General features: G+C 41.8%; 1 protein-coding gene across 2 annotated transcripts in view; it reads left to right on the top strand.

Moving 5' to 3' along the window:
• The first annotated feature begins 1,570 nt into the window (after nucleotides 1-1,570).
• The window catches only part of LOC308189595 (uncharacterized protein), a 102,815-nt gene continuing 84,426 nt past the window's right edge, over nucleotides 1,571-19,959 (top strand). For both annotated transcript variants that reach the window (XM_080579757.1, XM_080579756.1), the window contains exon 1: nucleotides 1,571-5,955. In XM_080579757.1, the coding sequence (XP_080435883.1) occupies nucleotides 5,609-5,955 (347 nt within the window). In that variant the 5' untranslated portion in view covers nucleotides 1,571-5,608. The remainder of the gene's footprint in view (nucleotides 5,956-19,959) is intronic.

Genomic DNA, 19,959 nt, shown 5'->3' with positions numbered 1-19,959 from the left:
TGTTACTGGGTTTTGGCTGACCAGGTAACTATGAAACGCATGTCCTCCAATTACATTTATGTTCTTTTCTGCATGGTGAATTCAGAGTGGAAATGATTACGTCTGTCATTTTTTCATGCCTCCTTGGTGCCACTGTTCAGGTAGTGGTTTCTACCAATAGATGTGTACACAGAGTGCTGTGTGCTGTGTTGCTGTACTTACTCTTCAGGAATAAAACCTAAGCCTTCACTGAAGTACTTTCCTCTGCAAAGATTGACGCACATTTGGTATCACTGCCACTCTGCTTCAGCAAGCTTATGCTGTGTAAGGTCACTTGAACAGCCAGGGCTTTCGCTCAGGTAGGACTGACTCCTCCTTGGCAGGTTCTACAGGGAGATTTTTCAAGCTGTCCTCCAAAGCATCTTTGGGGATTCCTGGCAGATCAGGTGTTCTAGGGGAAGGAACTGCTTCCTTTTTCAGACACTATTAGCATAAGTATCACAACACGAAGCCCATAATCACACTCAGAAGACGCTTTCCTCTTGTAAATCAGGCAAATCTCGCTTAAATTGGCATTTACTGAAATAGGACTGTTGGAACTGTACCAGTTCTACATATTACACCGAGCAGGTATATATACTACCCTACGTGCTACGCTTGCAGTAAAAAATTGCAAGAGGCATTCTAAAATAACAGAATTACTGTATTATACAATTATAGCATTTCTGCTAGCACCATGGTAATATTTCTTTTCCATACCTTTGAAGAGAACTTGGAAACCAAAATGCTTCAATGAAAACTACATGCCTAAATTATTCAAAAAATCCAACTGTGATTGGATTCGGGATGAAAAAGTAAACTGAGCTCATTCATTCCATGTTTTAGGCCTGCTGAAGTAAAGCTTAGAAAAAGATCGTTAAAGCAAGAGATGGAGAATGAAGTAGAAAGGTGAGAGTGCATTGTTTTACATTTTCACTTACTGAAATGAGTAGATGTCCTGATTTTCTCCAGAGAAGAGATACCAGGCTTCTAAGTTCTGTTCTGAGTTTAGCAGAAAGGTTGAATCTGAATTTCTAGTTTTTATCACTTTATGTTTCCTGGCATCCGTATGTTTCTTGCTAAGTGTTCCATAGTAATGCTCAATTACGAATAACACATTGATTTAGAATACGATGAGCTGCTCATTCCATCAATTAATCCCCCCCACACCTGGTAGTTGAGGTCTGAATGGTCTTAGATTAGGAATGAGAGAATTTGCTAAGCTCTTGCTTCTGTCAGGCCTCCAAAATCAAACCTCTACCCAGCGGGTTTTAGCTTTCCCTCAAAGTAACCCAGTTATAATTATTGCAACTGCAGGAGTCTTTCCAAGCCCTAATCTTTTAACTGAAACCACAGTGGTTTGGGACAAAAGATCTGGTTTCAATAGGACTTCTGGCCATCTTTCCACTTTACCTTCTTACAGAGCTGCGTTCATGCTTGCTTTGATTTGTGTTGAAGGAGACGTCCCTTATCCACCACTGAAAGGGAGCTGTATGGAAAGCTTTGGTGGTGTCACACCCATTTCAAACTAGAGACTTTTCTGCAGGTCAGTTAAATGCTGTTTCTTCTCGCCTGACAGGATGTCCTCACTACTGTCCCAGTCTCATCCTTTGTCCGTTCCACTCAATGTGAAGGGAGACCTACACATCTGAGATAATGAGCCTGTCATTTGTCATCTACTTTTTCAAATTAATATTAGTTTATTAGTACAGCTTCTGCTGTGTATTTTTATGAAATCCCAACTAGGCCCACTGTCATTTTTGTGAGATTTGGAGTCATAAAAATTGTCATCACAGGTGGCAGCACAAGAATGACCTTGATTATTTCTCCAGAAGATAAGAAGGATGAATGACCATTTTTGTTTACTCAGTAGCCCTTCTAGCCCAGTCGCCTTTGACTGTTGCTGACAAGTAGAGGATGTTCACTGTAAGACTGGAAGAAATAGGATAAGTGTAGAATTTCCTAACTCCTGGCAGTCAGAGGTTATGGGAATTTCCTGAGCCAGAGATTTCACTGGATTGCATCATCATGTTTACTAGCCATTGATAGACTTATTGACCATAAATTGTCTGGTCTGTTTTGAACTTTTTTGAACCTCCACATCATCCTTTGATGACAGTCCAAATAGCCTTTTTTAGTAAAACAGTTTTTGCAATAAAAAAGGAGAATATGCACAAATTCCTATTTAGTCTGGAAGCCTGCTTCAGTGTAGGAGAGCTCAGACTGCCTTCCCAAATACTTTGTTGTTGCAGTTTAGAAACACAGATCTAAAAAATTTTTGGTGATAACTTAATCTTGCTATTTCTCTTTCCATGCATATTTTGTTGCCTTGTTCATTTGGTTTTGTGGACTAAGCATTAATCTCCTGTGTGCCACGTGCATCCCTGAATAGCTTGAAAAAAAATCCCTTGCTGGATTTTTCATGCAAAATCAAAAATGGATATTTGTTGAAATGTGTGGTGATGTGAACTGTGTATTGGGAGGTTAGATTGTGCCTCTAGGTTTGTTTCTTTCACTTGCTTTCTTCCTTGTTATTTATTTTTCTTTTCTCTTTGCCTGGATTTTCATACGTCTCTTCTCTTCTCACACATCTGCTGTGGTTCCCTTTGAATTCTGATGATAGAATGGAATTGGATGTCTGTGCAAAAACAAAGTATTATTTCATTAGGTTATTTTTAGGTTCCCCAGAAGTTTTGAAACAGACATAGATTGCACTGTATGGTAAACTGGAAATCGAAGATGGAAAGAGTTACAGTTAAACAATATATAGCATTAGTGGTTTAGTATTGAATTCTTACAGTAAATGGATATTTGCCCCACACAAAGACTATAGGATGTTGGCCAAATACCTTTGGTTTCCACTAAAATGTTTCAGTCTTTCATGGCATTTAGAGCAGACTGGCTTCAGCTATCATTAGTAATAAATGGAAGTTACTCTAAAGTTGTTGTATTCAAGTACTACCTGGTGGTTTTGATGTATGTATAAGTACTGGTCATTCATGGTTTAAAGAGGGACCCACATGGGATGCTTTTTGTTGTGGTGAGTCACTCCTGGTAGCCCAAAACGTGAATTATGCTTCCCTGATTTCCACATTCACTGTAAGGTTTTTAAAATGAAACAATTTGGATTTTCTTTGCCAAAAGGTAAGGTTCTCATTTAATCAGAAGACTCCACAACAATCTTAAATTACTGAAGCTTTGGGCTGCCGTACCGTAACTGATCTTGTCTTCAAACTCCATTTTCTCGTGCACTGTGGTGCATGCTATTTCAGAGGCTTGAGGAAATGAGAGGTCTGGAAAATTGCAAATAGTAGGGAAAACTGAATGTTTTGTAAGACCCTCCTTGAGCAAGTGATTAGGGGCTCCCCTGTCCACCAGATAATGGTGGCCATGTGATTCAGCTGCTGTCTTGTTCTATTGGTCTGTGCTATCTGCCTGCTGGTGGATAAGCAAATAAGTGGCTGCCCCCCAAAAACCAACCAAACAAACCAAAAAAACAACAAAAAAAACAGTTGAGGTTTTTAATACTTCCAAGAAAGACAAATACGTTTGTATATGAACGGATTTGCTAAGCAGCCAATCTCAATTCAAAGATCTATAGGGCAAAACAAGCAAATAACCAGTAAGAAGGAAATCTGCAAGTCGATGGTAGATTCAAGACATCCATTGCCGTTAGAAAGTCCAGCTGAACTAAAGTTCTCCTCTGCCTGCCCACCCCCAATGTGTTGGTTTGGAAGCCAGGCAAAAAATACTTATGATGGAAAGTAAATAGGAATAAAAAGCTGAAATCCACCACGGTACCAAGTACTTTCTTTATGTTAAAATGCAAAAGAAAAAGTACTGTTTCATCGAGAAGAGCCTCATGCCTTGAAAGATTTGCAGATACTCTTCCAGCTCACCTCAGAGCTGGATTTTGTCATATGCGCTCCTGCTCCAGCTTTTGGTCATTTACAGAGGTCATCGTTAGCTTGCTTTTACATTGAGGGAAGTTTCTGCCTCTTGTGTTTGGGAACAAACTCATGACTCACATGAGTAACTGATGCACTGGGAGTAAAAATGGCTACGGCCATTTTTAGTCATAACGTCACAGAGGGCTTAGGGTCCTGGATCACCTAAATCCGTGGCTCTCTGCTTCACTGGTGTCCAGACCACACGGCTGCACTACCCTATGTCCAGCCTCTTCGTTTGTCACTGAAATGCCATTGGGTCCCCTTCCATCGCTTCCCCCAGTCCTGCCCTACTGCCTGCGAGGGACTTGCAGTCCACGCACGGTAACATCCTCTGGCCAGGCAGGTGGAACGGCTGCAGCTGAGTGAGGAACCGGCAGCAGAGATGTCCTGGTGTTGAGATGCAAAGTCAGTGGCTGGCGGGGCGCTTTGAGACACTGACGTATCCCTTCCTAACCATGTTTTTGTCTTTCGCGGGGAGCAGCACTAGAAGGCGTCACAACGTTGTGCCTGTCGGGTATCCGCCAGCACTTGCCGTTGCCGTCAGTGGATGGTGGTGTGGAGCGGTTCGTGTGACGGGGACGATGACACAACTTAGGGCTCGTATTGTCACCGTCACGTGACGCCGTGTCCCCACATTTCAGTCATTTCAGAGCAGTGCATCACTGCCCCACTGGCTCACTGTGTGCTGTGTTTAGCAGCACGTATTTATGACATGGTGAGCGAAGAATGAAGTTTAACTCATGTCCTTAACTAACCCTTAAGTGAGGGATTAACTGCCTACTGCATTCTTCTACCAAGTATTAATCACTTAGCATTATTTTCATTTTTTAAAAGTCTTTTGTTTCCGTAGTATGTCAGTACACAGTTTGATTTGAAATCACGGGTGTTCAGGGGCTGCTGAAGCATTAGTCATGCCATTACTGCTGTCGGGCTGACAAGGGACCTGTTGTGTTATGGCTTTGGGTGAAGGAAAAACTGCATGCCGATGGGCTGCAGTTCAGTTATCGACGTTCACTCCTTCTTCACAAACCTGTCTTCCTGGCTGTGGTAGAGTTAAAAAATAATTACAAGTTTTTCAAAGGATCACCCACATACACATGGTATGAGAGTTCTTTTCTTTGTTGGTTTCATTTTATTTGTACATGACTCACTCTTGGCAAAATGAGTGAGCCTCATGAGCCTGTAAAAATTCTGTTTGGATTAAGTGATTTGCATTAAATGATTTATAACTGCGAGAAGGGTTTAATATTCCTGTAATTCCTCAAGGAAAAACAAACCGATCTTATTCTTTCAAGTAGCTATTGCTATCACGCCTGTGCCTTCAGCCGCCATCTTCCTTCCAAGTCGATAGCTGCTAGTGGGACCCTAGGTATTTCCCCTTCCCTCCCCGCCTCACGAATTATGGACCGGATGGTGGTCGGGATGCACTGCCGTCTTCTTCCTAGCACAGCCTTCTGAGTGTGACCACAGGTCACAGAACGTATGGCTCCCCCGTACTTGCCACCAGCAGGAAGAAACCTTTCAGCGAGACGTTTCTGAGACCCAGCCACCCCAGCTGTGTAGGCCAGCACTGAGGTGCCTCATCCCTGCCTGCTCCCTGTGGGGCTGGCTCCCCAAGCCCAGAGACCCCCAGGTGCCCCATGGCCCCCCGCACCCCTCGGTGTCGTGCTGTGGTGCTGCGTCCCCTCACCGGGGGCACAGAAAGCCCCTCGGCCGCGTGTCTGCCGCCTGAGGTGCCCGCAGGACAGCAGCTGGCAGGCTGCGCTGCCTTCAGCCTCTGGTCGCTCGGAGCCCTCCTCCTCCTCCTCCTCTTCCTCCTCCTCCTCGCCGTGTGCCCGGCCGCCGCGGCGGGATCTTTCCCCCGGCCAGCCCCGCATCCCCGCGGGTGCCCCCGCAGCCCCGCTAAGCGGCGTTGCGTCAGGCCGGGCCGCAGGGCGCCGCGGGCCGGCGGAGGCGCGGCGAGGCGAGGCGGTGGCGGCGGCCGGAGGTGAGCGGCGGGCGGGCGGCGCCGGGGGGCGCAGCGCGGCGGGTGCGGGGCCCCCCGGGAGGGGGGGAAGCCGGGTCGCGGCGGCGGGGAGGCGGCGGCGGGCTGCCGGTAAGGGGGCTGGGGGCCGGAGAGTTCGCCCGGTGAAGTTGCGTCCGACTTCCCCGACCGGCAGCCCGCGGAGCGCGGAGGGAGGCTGGCAGGCTGCCCGGGACGGGACGGGACGGGACGGGACAGCACGGCACGGCAGCACCTGCTCTGCCCAGCCCGGGGACGGGGCCAGCCGGGACCCCGGCACCGGGAACGGGCACGGCACCGGCAGGGCGGGGGGGGCATGGCGTGCCCGAGGGGCTCCCCGCGGAGCGGAGCGGCTCGGCGCCGAGACAGCGCGCTGGGCTTTTCTGGTTGCTGCTTCCCCAGCTCCCGCTTCGGAATAAAGCTTAGAGGAGAAGCAGAGCAGAGGGTTTGTTATTTATGAGAAATGTCCGTGGGGAGGATGTCATTTTTGTGATCAGTGCAATGCCATGAGCGAGCGGCGCTGCCTTACGATGGGAGCCTGGGGTTCCCTCCTTTACTTTGGACAGTATGTCACATAAACCCTTGAACATATAGCCTTTTTAAAACCGACTTGATCGTGGAGAGAAGCTGGGCTAAGTCAGTGGGAAGCACAGCCCTTCGTTTTCTCCTAGAACAGCTGTTGAAGGGACAATAACAACAAACGTTTTTTGAAACTGGATATGCCTACTTCCTTCCTCACCAGACTTTTATTTATTTATTTGTGTTCCTACTAACCGGCTCTAAATCACCCTTCGTAACAGTCCCGGGGCCCTTGAAATGGCCTCAGCCTTCCTTCAGCTAATTATGACCTTCGGGTGAGTCCGTGCGCTCCCCCGTTACTCGCTGACGATGGAGCAATCTGCGGTGAAACCGAGGTCTCCGCCGCGTGATGGTCCCGACGAAACGCCGTCGTTCCATGGGTCTGTCCTGCAGGAGGGGGGACGCAACGATGCGGTTCGTGTCAGCTTTTAGCTGTACGGGCTGTGATGTTCAGAGCTGAAATGGCTTGAACCAAGGTCTGCTGGAGTTGATGGAAACCCCCCAGTGTGATTTTAGGGGGTTTGGATCAAGTCTTGCATGAACTGGTGTCGTGCACGTCATGTCTCCTCTGAACTGGTCAGTGCTTTTGGAATCGTTGCGTATCCAAGTCATTATATAAAGCCAAATTTGTTGTGCTTTCTCATTGTCCTGTGCGGGAATGTTCTTGCAGTTTGCTGAATAGGAAGCAAGCTTGGTGCTTTGGTTCACCCTCTTGTAGGATGTGCTATTAATTTTATTATATGATCATTTCCATTTATGTGAGGACCCTGTGTATGCTTTTTCCAAATTTCCCCCAAAGTAGGAGACTTAGAAAAAGTGAATCTGCTTTCACTGAAGGCTGCTTCTCCAGAGGACAGGTTTCTTCAGGTATTTTTCAAAGAGTTAATGGCAGTAGAACATCTGAAGTCATGAGATGTGCTTTCTCTGATGTGTGTATTGTACTTCTCTTGTTCAGTATACTGTTGTTACCTGCTTTTTTTTTTTTTTGCTTTTATTTATATTTTTTTTTAATGTGGAGGGGAGAAAGTTGCAAGTGGTAACAGATACCGGTGCTTCTTAAAGAAGCTTTAAGAGTAACACATACCTGTGGTAGACATGTATCCTCCTGGCTTCCCTGTTGATGATGAGCAGGATTTTTCCTCTTGGCTTTATGTAAAAATCCAGCCAAGAGAAAAGCAGGGAGGAGAAGGATTACTAAACTTAAATCATGGAAGATTGTCAGAGTTTATTGTCTAATGTAGCCTGTCTTGAAATTTGATTCTGTTTGGAAGGGAATCAAGAGATGAAACCTCAAAAAAGCCACCTGATTTGAGGCAGGACATCCTCCAGCAAGAATCTCATTTGCTACAGGAAGGGTGAGACCAGGAATTTTGGCTTGCTGGAAAAGGAAACTCTGGAGCTCATTATCTCTTCTCCATCGTATTCTGGTTTACTGATTTGGGGTTTGCTTATTACTAAAAGTTGAGGAAGGCAAAAGAGGCATGAATATGAAGAAGCTCAGGTAAATAGCCTGGGATGAGGGAAGCCATTAGAAGGAAGGTAGCACAATTTTTATGGGTCCTCGTGTTTTGTATTTCCTTATCGGACTTGAGAAGCGCTAATTCTTCCAGGCAAACAATTTCGCTCTTTAATTGGAGATCTCTGTCATAGCAGAAGGCAGAGCTGTAGAGCAGGGTGCAGAGTAGCAATGCGGAGATGTGTTATTTCTTCTGTCGTGTCCTTCTGCGTGCTGGATTTCCAAAATAGATGAGAATCTGGCATCTGGAGGAAGGGAGGAGGTATGCTGAGGGCTGTCCTCCCGCCCACATGGAGTGAGGCAGAAGATGCAATGGCTTATGGAGTGTATGGTCAGGATCTAAATTTATGAAATTTGTCAGAGGGGGCCAGTCAGGAAAGATTTCCCTAGTATTTCCACTGTTCATCTTTGTCCCCTCCTTTCTAAATTTTGGAAATGGTTACATATGCAGTACTAGATTCTGTCCTACATGGCTCCATTTGAATAAATGAATGCTGTCCAGTAACTCCAGGTTTGCAAGAGCAGAATCCTGCTAGGCTGTGAAGGTACTCCTTGTATCTGCTTACCTGAAGAAAGGCCCCCGGGTCTTTGTGGAAGTCTGTACTGGCAAGTGCAGTGTAGGTATGTAAGTCTGGGGGTCTGCTTGAATTAATTTAACCCATCAAAGAAGTGAGCAGAATTACCAACATAGCTGTTAGCGTGGCCATGCTGGTTTTGATGCTTTTTGAACTTGTCATTGAGCATTGGAGGAATACTCTGTCTTCTCTGGGATGAGCTGGGATTTTACATATTTTACAGGGATAACTAAACAAGTAACCCATGTATTACAAGAAGCTTTGTTATGAAAATGAAGGGCAGACTATAAATAAACCTAATTTCTGTGTAAAGATTAAAGAATTGTATTTCAATTCTCTGTTATTTCATCAGCTGTTTGTGGTCCGAGATGACATTTTGAATAAAGTAAATGAATCTTGCATAAGTTGTTTCTCTCATTTAATTCACAACATGTGAACGACATCGTTTCCATTACTCATCACAACTACTTTAATCATGCTGTGGTAGGGGGACAATGCTAGTAAAAAGACTGATTGAAAAAGTTGGTTCTGTTTTTAACCTTTTCAATTTATGGTCACATTGCCAAGATGTGTGCAACAGCCTGAAACTAGGCAGGATGAAATTGTAAGCAAATAAAATGCCTTTTTAAAATATGAACATTAAATTGTGTATCCAATTCGGAATGCTTTTGATCATAAAAATCTCATTTTATCCTAATCTATTGTAGTTTATTAGAAATTAAAGGTCCTGTGAAACTTAAACCAATGAATTGGTCAGAGAATAAAGTAATAAACGGCAGTTTAAAAAATTACTGTATGTCCTCACATATCTTTAGTACATAGAAGTGTAATTTTTACTGATGAACTAAAGTGGCAAATACTCTTATGTTACAATTAGATTATATGCATGAAAGCAGTGTGATCATTCTAGATTACAGAGCTGTTCTGTGTCCTCCGGTGAACCAAACACAATAAATTAGGATTCTGTTTTCCATGGGAAGAAATAAAAGGACCAGTTGTCAAGCTGCGTAATAGGAAGGTAGAAAACAGGGCAAGGAGATCAGTGTTTCCTGAAGTGAATTTAGAGTCAAAATGCAAGTCTTTCTTTTGCTGGATGAGGAGGGAGTGAAGTTAGCACATGTAGAACCAGATTACTTATACGTCTGCATACACAATGCATACTTTTTTAAACTCAGAGAGAAGATCATTAATTATTTCTGCCTATTTTAACACTGATGTTTGGACGCCTTCTGGATTACTTCATGGAAGTTGGTAGGAGTTAACTGCAATGCACAGGTACGGCAACATTACTTGGCTGTAGGATATGCTTTGGAAGAACTGTTTTGGTGTCAGAAAAGAAAGGAGCTCTTTGAGGAAAGTTAGAAGTACTTTCCAACTAAATAAGTTGTTGGATCATTGGACAGTTGCTCAGTAATTGATATCTTATTGACACACACATGTATAAACCATCTATATTAAAAATACTAACAAGAAAAGTATATTTCTGTGGGTTAGAACAGCTACTTTCATCGCTGCAAGACTGCTTCATGGTGTCACACATGACATGTTTGCTCTCATTACTTACAGCTGTACAGTGTTCTTGAACTCTGGGCCTTTTCCTCTCTCATGCAGACCTTCACATCTTTCTTCCACCCTCTTGGTTTTGCACCTTGGCCTCCCTTAGTATGTTTTTAACTCTGTACCTCCCACCCATGACTTTGCATCATTTCCCTTGACCCATCTATGCCCACTACTTGCCGGATGCTCCAGCCGAGCTATATGTCAGCAGGTATGGAGGGCTGCTGCTACTGCTGCTTGGTTTCCTACCTAGAAAAAGAATGAGCACTAATAAATTGGAGGCATTTCTTCCTTAGCATTGTTTTTTCCTCTGGCCTTTAGTACAGCCTTGTCATTCCTGGTCCATCTGCCTACTTCCTTGCCACTCTTGACAGGTGGGATTGGCATTGCATGACATCATACCATCTGTTTTCTAGCTTTAAGTTTAAAAACATATATTTCCATGGTTTATTAATTTACTTCTTTTTCTCTTTCAATTTTAATATATATCAAACAACTTCTAAAAAATAGGGTGCATCTGTGCGCAAGGTGCTTCAAGTATAGTTAGGACCTGTAGCATTTTTGTGTAAGGCTTAGAGTGACTTTGTTCGTGGCTTCAGAAAATGGAATGGTTTATCTTAAGCTTTCTTTTTTAACGCATGTGTATTAGTTTCCATACTGCATTTATTATCTGAAAAAAAAATTAAAAGATAAGGTGATGTACATTATCTGCTTAGGTAAACAGGGAAATATTTTGTACAGTTGTATTTGTGTAAATCCATAATATACATGCACATCTGCATGAAAAGAGTGTTAGCCTATAAAGCATTTGTGACAAATTTCTTTTTTGAAGCAAAATGAGTACTTTCGTTAAATATTAATGTACAATTTTATTTCTACAAATACAGGGAATTGTATCTGGAACACAGAGTACTTCATATGCCCTGTTGAACTCTATGCAATTTATGTTGTACCATTTGGCTGATGTGACTTGCTGAAGTGATTTGGGTTATTGAAGTGCTGTTTGTGACTAGAATGTAACAGCTTAGCTGGGCCAGATGACTTGGATCATCTCTTTAACTGCATAAGTTACTGATTATTAAGGTTATAATGTCAAGCACTAAGGAAAAGAAATACTAAAATTAAGGTTGATCATGTAGCCTTCATTCCAGGATCTTTGAGAATATGCAGATAAATTAAGGTTTAGAGTCCATGGACAGTACAGCTTCACTGTTCAGGGTACTTAGTGTGTAGTGATAGTTGTGTTTGAAAACTACAGCTCCTATTAACATTACTTCAATCGATAAAATTTCTGAACAACAGATCCCGAGAAGTGCAGTTGGCTATGTACAATATGGGGAGCATGTGGTCTGTGACTGCGAGTTGCACATGTAACCATAATTTGTCACTGATTATTGTGAATTTTGAGTTGAAAACCACTTAGAAGATGTCCACCAAGAAGGTATCAAACCTTATTCTCCAGCTTAGCATTCAACTGTTGTAAGCCATTGTAAGTGTTGTAAGTGGGTCGCACATGCACTGCCTGGCTGTCTCTGACAGGGTCCTTTCCAAGGAGCGGATGGTGGCACTGTGTTTTGTGAGGCAGAAGGATCTGCTGCTGTGATGCCTTCAAGAGGCCTCACATCAGAAAACCCTCTTTTGTTTTGCAGAAGTGCTCACTGTCCTAGGAAGTTAGGTGAGGGTGAGGAGGCCATGGGCTGGGGCTCAGCTCTGCCTGCTGCCAGTGTTCACCGTTTCTGGTCAACCTCGGCTGGGATCGAACCTGTCAGCTGTGGTTGTGGAGTGTTTGAGCATTTCCCCCCAACTGCATAATAATAAATTCTTCATTAGTAAGCCCTTCCTTTACCTTTCTCATGAGAGACAGGAAGGGTTAGTGCCCGGTGACCAGGCTTTGGCAGCACTTTTTGTCTGTTGCTGAGGAGCTTTTGTAGCTCCAAACCGGACGATGTGACATGGACGAAGCCTTTCCACCCTGTCCAGGCCACACTTCTGGTCTGATGAAATCAAAGGGACGAGCAAGCCCCAGATTGGGGGGTCGATGTGCCAGGCTGGACCTCTCTTTGCCCCAGTCTGTTTGGGTTTGATGGGCTGCTGTCCATGGGTCATCATGGGGCAGGCACGTGGCCAGCTGGCTGCGAGGCGCTGAACTTCTGCCGGTGGCACGGGGCTCTCCTGGGGACAGGGCAGCCCCAGCCGCAGTTGTTTCTGCAGCCAGGACCATATCTCTGCCCTCAGGCTCTGCAATGGCTTCCTAACAGTGCCTGTTACCTGGCATGGAGCTACGCATGTGGAGAAACATGTGTATTTAGCATGCTTTCTTCAGTTTTCAGATGTCTTTAGGTCTTCTGAAATGCCTGATAGCTGGTAAATTCAAGAAGCTGAATGAAACAATTCTTTTTCTTTTTTTTTTTTCCCAAATACTTGAAAAGTTTCTGTGGATCACAAATAAACATTGGCACCCTCTCTCCATCTTTTTCCCTTTATGACTAGGTTTTCACAGGAATAACGGGTTAATTCATGACATATTGGCCTTGCTTGCCAGATTACAAGTTCTGCTCCAAGGAATAGGAGAACTCGAGTAGTTGAAAGAAAGAGTCTAAAGTTTTGCATATAGACCTAAAAACAAAACAAAACAAAACAAACAAACAAAAAAAAACACAGCTGTTTCATTTGGGTACTTACGCAGAAATAGCAAGACTACTTTGGTTGAATACTGGCACATGTTGCACAGAGAAGGTTGCGCTATCACCATCATTGAAGATAGTAAAAACCCTACTGGACACGGTCCTGGGCGTGAGGTGGGTGAGCAGGAGGCTTGGACTAGATGGTCTCCAGGGGTGCTTTCCAGTCACAGCCATTCTCTGACTGAAGCTTTCCGAAAAAGTTCATCCCAAGATGGGCAGTCTGATATGGGGAGTTTCAGTTCACATGTTTAGAGCATGAGTGAAGTAATAAATAATTTAAGATAGATCAATGTGATGAGAAGCGTAGAGCACACTTTAAAAATAAGCTGGTCTACCAGTCTTGCCTATAATAAATTCAGGGAAGTCAATAAAAATATTATGAATTCATACCAAAATAACAGAGAGCAAATCTTACCACTTCTGTCTACACAAACAACTTGAGCTGCTCTGTGACTATAAAAATGTCCTACACATATTTTCCATGCACGTGTTGAAGTTGCCAGCTTGTTTCAAATTTAGAATCAGAATTCATACTCTTGCCTTTGCACATGTGGAGCCAGTGCTCAAGATCAGCACCTTTGACCCCATATAAAGAGTCATATGGGCAAAAAGTAGCCAGAACTTGACTGAGCTTAGGAGTAGTTTTCTGATCATGCTTTGTTCACAGGAATATAAGTGTAAAAAGCCAAATTTACATAAGCAAACTACTCTGTGAACCCTTGCCCTCCCCTCTACCTTGACCTTTGCTGCCCAGCTTGATTCCAGAGCTTTTCCAGAGGTCTTTTTCTTGGGTTCCATGTTTCTCTCCAGTGAGAAACCCAAATTCTTAAGGCAAGAAAGTGGTAGAGCTGTAGCCACAAAACCTGAAATCAAGCAATCTTCCCTCTCTCATTACCAAACTGTCTAATGAGGCACCCCAGTGGGGACCACTGTGGACACTGGCTGGCAGCCAAGTCCTTTGCCAGACATCTCCTTACCTTTGCTGGTAGCTTGAGAACATCCACAAGCAGCTGCTGCAAACTTGTGCCTGAAACATAAGTGCATGTTAGTTTAACCCGTATTTTGTAGCAATACTGCAGGCTGATGTTTTTTCTAAAAGCTTTCAGTTTCTCAGTATTTTTTACATATTTTATTTCCTCAACTTGCAAAGACCAGCAGGAAGGCTTGTCAGCAGTTCACCTTGGAGGTGGAGGGCAAAGGGGAAGTGGATTGTTGACAGGATGGTGCTTGCTGTCCGGGCAGGTATAACACGCAGTAAAATGTAAGGCTTGGGCTCCCCTTTGGGATGTTCAACTCCGTGCCAAGTTATAACTTGAGCTCAGTCTCTTCAAAGCATGTCTGTGTAGATATATCCGTAGTCCATTTTGATGATCATAACTCCGCAGCTGTATTAATGAAATGATGGAGAAGGAAAGGTATTTAAAGGAAGAGCTTTACCACTTGTAAGTGGAAACTTACAAGATCAAATCTACAGTCTGATTTATTATTATTTTTTAATGTTTTGTTGCTAAGGGTTTCCTGGTACGTCATGCCTAATCTTGTTGTAGATCTTGCCCCTTCAAATAGCTCCGAATGAGCATCCCATGATTTTGCAAAGACCTCTTCAAGTCAATGAAAGCCATTTGTGAACAGGGGTAGCTGGAAGAAGCAAACGCACTGTAAGCCCTGTGCAGTTCTAGGCCAGGCTGCATTTAAGAAATGAGAGCAATATAATATTACTGTTTGCTTTGTAAAGTAATATGATCTAAAAGAGTTTGAAACAATTTGCAGATTAGGTTTATGAAAACGTCAGTATCATTTTGTCTTCTTGAAGAGTAAAATATTGAAACCCAGAAAGAGCAGTATACAGGAAGAATTTGAGAGACTCAACTTGGCAGATGTTGCAAGGCATCAGATAGAATAGGACTGAGATTTACCTATTACTGTGTGAAGCTTAAGACCTGTAATCTCTGCTAGGAGATCCAAATTTCACAACACTTGGGTGATGGTGTAACAGGAAGAAGGGTGTGGGTAAAACTACAGAGTGACATATGAGTAATTCAAGACCTCACCTGTTTTCCCATCTGGAGAGAAGGGCTAAGTGGGGAAAGCAGATGGGCAGCTCAGAAGTTACAGTTTAAACGCTTACTTTTGCTGAGCTGAGTTTTTAATAGAGAGCTTATCTGTATCGAGGATAATCTTTGGGGATTCATGTTTGTTATATGCTTTTTGTAGTTTTGGATGGAGGCTGTTTAATCGAGTCAGAAAAAACAATGGCTGGTGTTACTCCTTTTTATACATTATCAGAATGGAGAATCTAAGGTACGAGGATGTAGCCAACAGATGCCAGCAGACTTTGTGATACTTTACTGTTAATTTACTTAAGATGTGTTTCTTCAGTTCCTATGTGAATGAGTTAACTGTTAATATCAATGGAGTGGAATTACTGTCTCATTTCAAAGTGAAAAAATCTTGGTGAGCATCAAAGACAGAGCAGCAGTTTAAATAGTGTCCCAAAGTGTTATGTCATGAAAAAGAAGTTACGATCCCAGCACTGATTTTTGAAATTCAGTCAATATTATGTATCTTTAAATGTGTATTTACACATCTTCCTGCAATGTTTGAAACCAGGGCTCAGGACCCAAAAATGAAACTTGTAAATATGTAAGTACAGCTGAGATTGGCTTCAGTGGTTCTTACTGCCTGAGAAAGGAGAAAGGTGAAAATAAAGGTAGGTGAGCAGTGAATTGAAGCTTAATATTTTCCAAAGTTCAACAGTTTTGTGAGGAAAATGATCTGCTACAGTGTGCTTTTAAGATGGAAATCATTTTATCTACAGTACTAAATTTGGAATCAGTATATCTAGCCATCTGCATCTGTATATATGTCAAGCTTAATATCTTGATTTAGGGATTAAATTTATACTGAGCTCTTGCTTTTTTTTTTTTTCTTCAGACTTCTGCTATATCACATTTTGTTTTGTTTTGTTTTGTTTTTCCTAATGTAAAATGGAATCTCATTAGCGAATTTTGTTGCATTTCTTGTTTACTGATATCTTTGTGAAAAACTTGGTGAAAGGTTTTGAAAACTCAGCAGAAGAATCCTTTTCTTATACCTTTATATGTCAGTTAGCCAGTGGTTGAAAGCAATTAATGCTCTTCCCTTTTTAATCCAGGCTGTATTCTCATCAACATTACGTAATTCAACAAATATAAGAGAAACTACCAAATTAAAGTACTGTATTCTTTTGTTTTCTCTGGATATACAGCATAGCAGATATTTCTATATCTATAACATAATAGATAATATATATACATCTGTTATATATATTCTATATGAATATTTTATAGATCAATATCTAGATTTCTATCAGTAAATGCATTATATTTTTGAGTCAATTTCATTTTCTGTCAAAAATTATCTTGAAGTTCATGTTTCTGCTGAATTACCCATTGTTAGTTAGGAATAATATTGTCACTTTGGTTGACGTAAGAAATTTTGACTTTATGAGGGTGCCTGGGCCTTGATGTTTCCCTGAGGGGTTACCTGCTTTGAACCGGTTGTGTAGACAGTAAAATCTGGTCGTCTGCTTGGACAGATAGGACAGATCCCTGTTTGGTTAGGCCATTATCAAATTGGAGGAAGTAACTGGAATTGGTAAAGCAAAGACAGGCATGGCAATAATACAGGAAGAAAAAATGAAGCAATGCACTATCATGCAGAACGCTGTCTCTTTGCTGATAAGATTTATGGCTGTAAATAGAGGTCATGACGTCGCTCTGTGGAGATCACAGCTTTTCTCAACCTTGTACCATTTCCCTATGGCTCACATATGACTGGTTCTAGAACACCATGTTCCAGCTCTGTGCTCCTCACTATTTATTATTTTTACTGACCAGAGGAGATTAAACAGGAGAGAGTTCAGGGAGGAGCTGGAAAAACAGTAAAGGGAGTGAAAGGAAAATGGCATTAGTGAAGACTGAAAGGTGCCTACGTAAGTATATTGGTGACGTGTCTAAATTGTCTGCAAATATTTGTAAAGAATAACTGTAAAAAGTGAAAGTGCTTTTGATTTTTAATAACAGGATCTTTTATTGGAAGGAACACAAGTGAGACTTTGGGCTGGGATGGTGTTATTACTTTGAAAGTAAGATCTAAGTTGTATAAAGCATTAGCAGCTGTATGGTATAGAATGAAACTACTTCGGTAGGATGAGGGATAGGCAGCTACTGCAGTCCCCTCTGATGTGACTGTTTTCATAGTTGTGACATGTTTTGGTTTTATTTGTGTTGAACACTAAACAATGCCTTTGACCTAATTTAAGTGTAGTATAACAACATTGAAAAAATGAACTGTTTACATCATGAAAAGAAGAAAGGAAAATACATTGAAGTATTTCCTATTGTTATATTTTTCTTAATGAAACATTTGCTATAATATAAAGCAAACCAGCAAAAATCTGATTCTATTTTGTTTGCCTAGTGTGGGTGTACATAATCTTGAAAGAGCCATGTGACTTTTTAGATGTTATTTCATTTTCCCTTTCAGCTTTAGACTGTGGCAGTTAAAGTACCCTAAAGGGGTCTTTATTCTGGTTGAAGTGCTCAGCCTGCATTCATGTTTTCCTCCTCCTCCTTTTCTTTATGGCAGTGTTTTCAGTTTTGAGGATTGTTGAGGAAGAAGTGTCATATTTTCTGTTAAGATCATTGTCTACTAAAGCTACTCGATACCTTTTCAGTGATCTTAGCAATCATCAATCAGCCAAAAAATGAGCAGTACCACTTAGAACTGCAGGTTACATATGCATGTGACCCTGATTCAGAAGTGTAAGTGTCTTTAATTTAAGAAACTTGTATGACAGGTTATGTGATCCTCCCTGTGCTTGCCCGTCTCACTAGCTGTCTGGTTCTTTTCTAAAAAACGCTACTTAAGATGTTAAGAAGGTTTTTTAAAACTTATGATGTGAAATCACATCATCTTAAAAACCTGACCTGTGAATAACAATATGTAGACTGTAGATTGGTCAAAGCATGGGAGACTGCAGTTCGGCAGTGTGCAAGGAGAAAAACACAGGGAAGAAAGGGGAAAAAGGACAACTGTCTCCATGCCAGAACTATCAGATATGGTATATATTCCAATCATATATATATATGAATATTATATATTTAATACTGATATATATATAATGTCTACATATTATTGCTTGATCCGTCACCCCCCAAAACGTGATGGCAGCCTTGAACAGAGGTTTCATTCACAGTTGCAATGGTAAAAATTCAGTGCTCTTTACAACTTCCCAAATCTGACGTAACTGTTTCTTGCTCGTGTCAGAACCGCCATTTGGACAGATGCTAAGATGTCACAGGATGTCACAGAGATCATCAGCCTACATTTAATTTTTCTTTTAAAATGGCTTATGAGATTTGCAGGTGTCTGGGAGGTTGCTCAGAAGGGCTGGGAGCAGATTGTTGCAGGTTAAGACCTTACAAACTAATGGTATTTTGAATGGACATCATATAAGCATATTTTTCATAACCTTCATTTTCCCTTTGTGCCAGAGTAAGTCTTGGAGCCTAACCATGAACTTGGAAACATATAATGAAGGGGGGAATATTTCACCACAGTCAGTGATTGGAGATGAATTCCCCAGCAATAAATTCTCAAAGTATAAAAGAGGAAATGTGCTAGAAGTCTTCTGATAACATGTAGTAAAAAAGAGAAGTTTGACTGCATGCTACAATGTTAGATTTACTGTACTGCTTTTCATCCTGATTATCAATATCTGGAGTTTCAATGGTCTGTATTGTTTGTAAGTACAGTAACCCATCAAGAATAATGAAATTACCACGGCCTGTTTCCACTGTGTCATCCAAATGAAAAGCCCTCTTCCATTTTTTCTTGTATATATGTACATTTGTATTTGTCTGTTTGTCCATAAATGATGCTTTACAGGCATATGAAAATAGAGAGAGTCTTTCCAAGATCTTCCAATTTATTTTCATCTAATTATGGTTATTTTCTATAGCTTTTATAATTAACACTTTATTATGAAAAAAATGCATGTAACTGATTCAATTTGCAGTGCTGTCTGTTTACCCATGTTGGAAATTATTCTTTAACTCTGTGTGTTTGCTTTTTTTAAGGATATCATGACTCATTATTTACTCATGGGTAATCATCTTTAGTAAACACTGCATCTTGTGAGAGCTAATACAGAGCTGCATGCGTATCAGTTAGACAGAGACCCTTCGATTCAAAAGCTCCTGCCAGCTGTCACCCCCACAGCTAATATCACCTCATAATACAGAGCTAGTTACAAAATACCAAAATAATGGCTGTGTTCAGAGAAACATGAAAGCCTGTGAGTAAACCAAAACTCGGTAACATGGAGGAATTCAGGTCTGCAGCAAAACATACTCAAGAATATAATAGTACAGTTCTGTATTTTGTGCACTACTATGTTTGCTTGGTATATTATATTTTTTTCAACTAAAGAAAGCAAAAAGCCCTGCGTAAGATAAAAAGAAAATAATTTAATCCTTTCCTTTTCCTGTTATGTGAAAGGAATACTTTGTCTCTATTTCTAGGATCTTTCCTTAAAATGATATTCTAGGTTTAGATTTTGAATCATTCCCTGTGATGACTCCCTCATTTTGTCTCCTATTTATAAAAGGAGTGAAAAGATTTAACTCATGAATTTTTCATGTGGACTACAGACTTGCTGTTCAGGGACAAATTCTGTCCTCAGAAGTCGGTGTCGCTGGTTGGTTGTCTGAGTCACTGGGAGCCTTACGAATGTATTTCAGCGTAGTACCAAGACTTAAGTGCTTTGTTTCTGTCATACATATGGGAGTAAGAATTAAGCAGATGATAGATAAACTGATTGTAAAAATAGATAGGAAATAGAGGTTCGTTTTCCAGTCCAACATGCTGCTGCCAGTACTGGAGCAAGAGTAAAACCATTACTCACTGCCCTGCGGGAGCTGCACCCTGCAATGAGTGAGTACCATATTTTTAAATATCTAGTAACATCATGAAAGGCTGAAGTCAAAGCAGAAGTTCAGATCTTAATTAGTGAAACTGCCTATCCTTCTTCACT

This window comes from Anser brachyrhynchus (genome assembly GCF_964034855.1).
Source record: "Anser brachyrhynchus genome assembly, chromosome: 2".
NCBI classification, from domain to species: Eukaryota; Metazoa; Chordata; class Aves; order Anseriformes; family Anatidae; genus Anser; species Anser brachyrhynchus.
The sequence above is the reverse complement of the archived record's forward strand: the minus strand, read 5'-3'. Positions and strand labels throughout refer to the sequence as shown.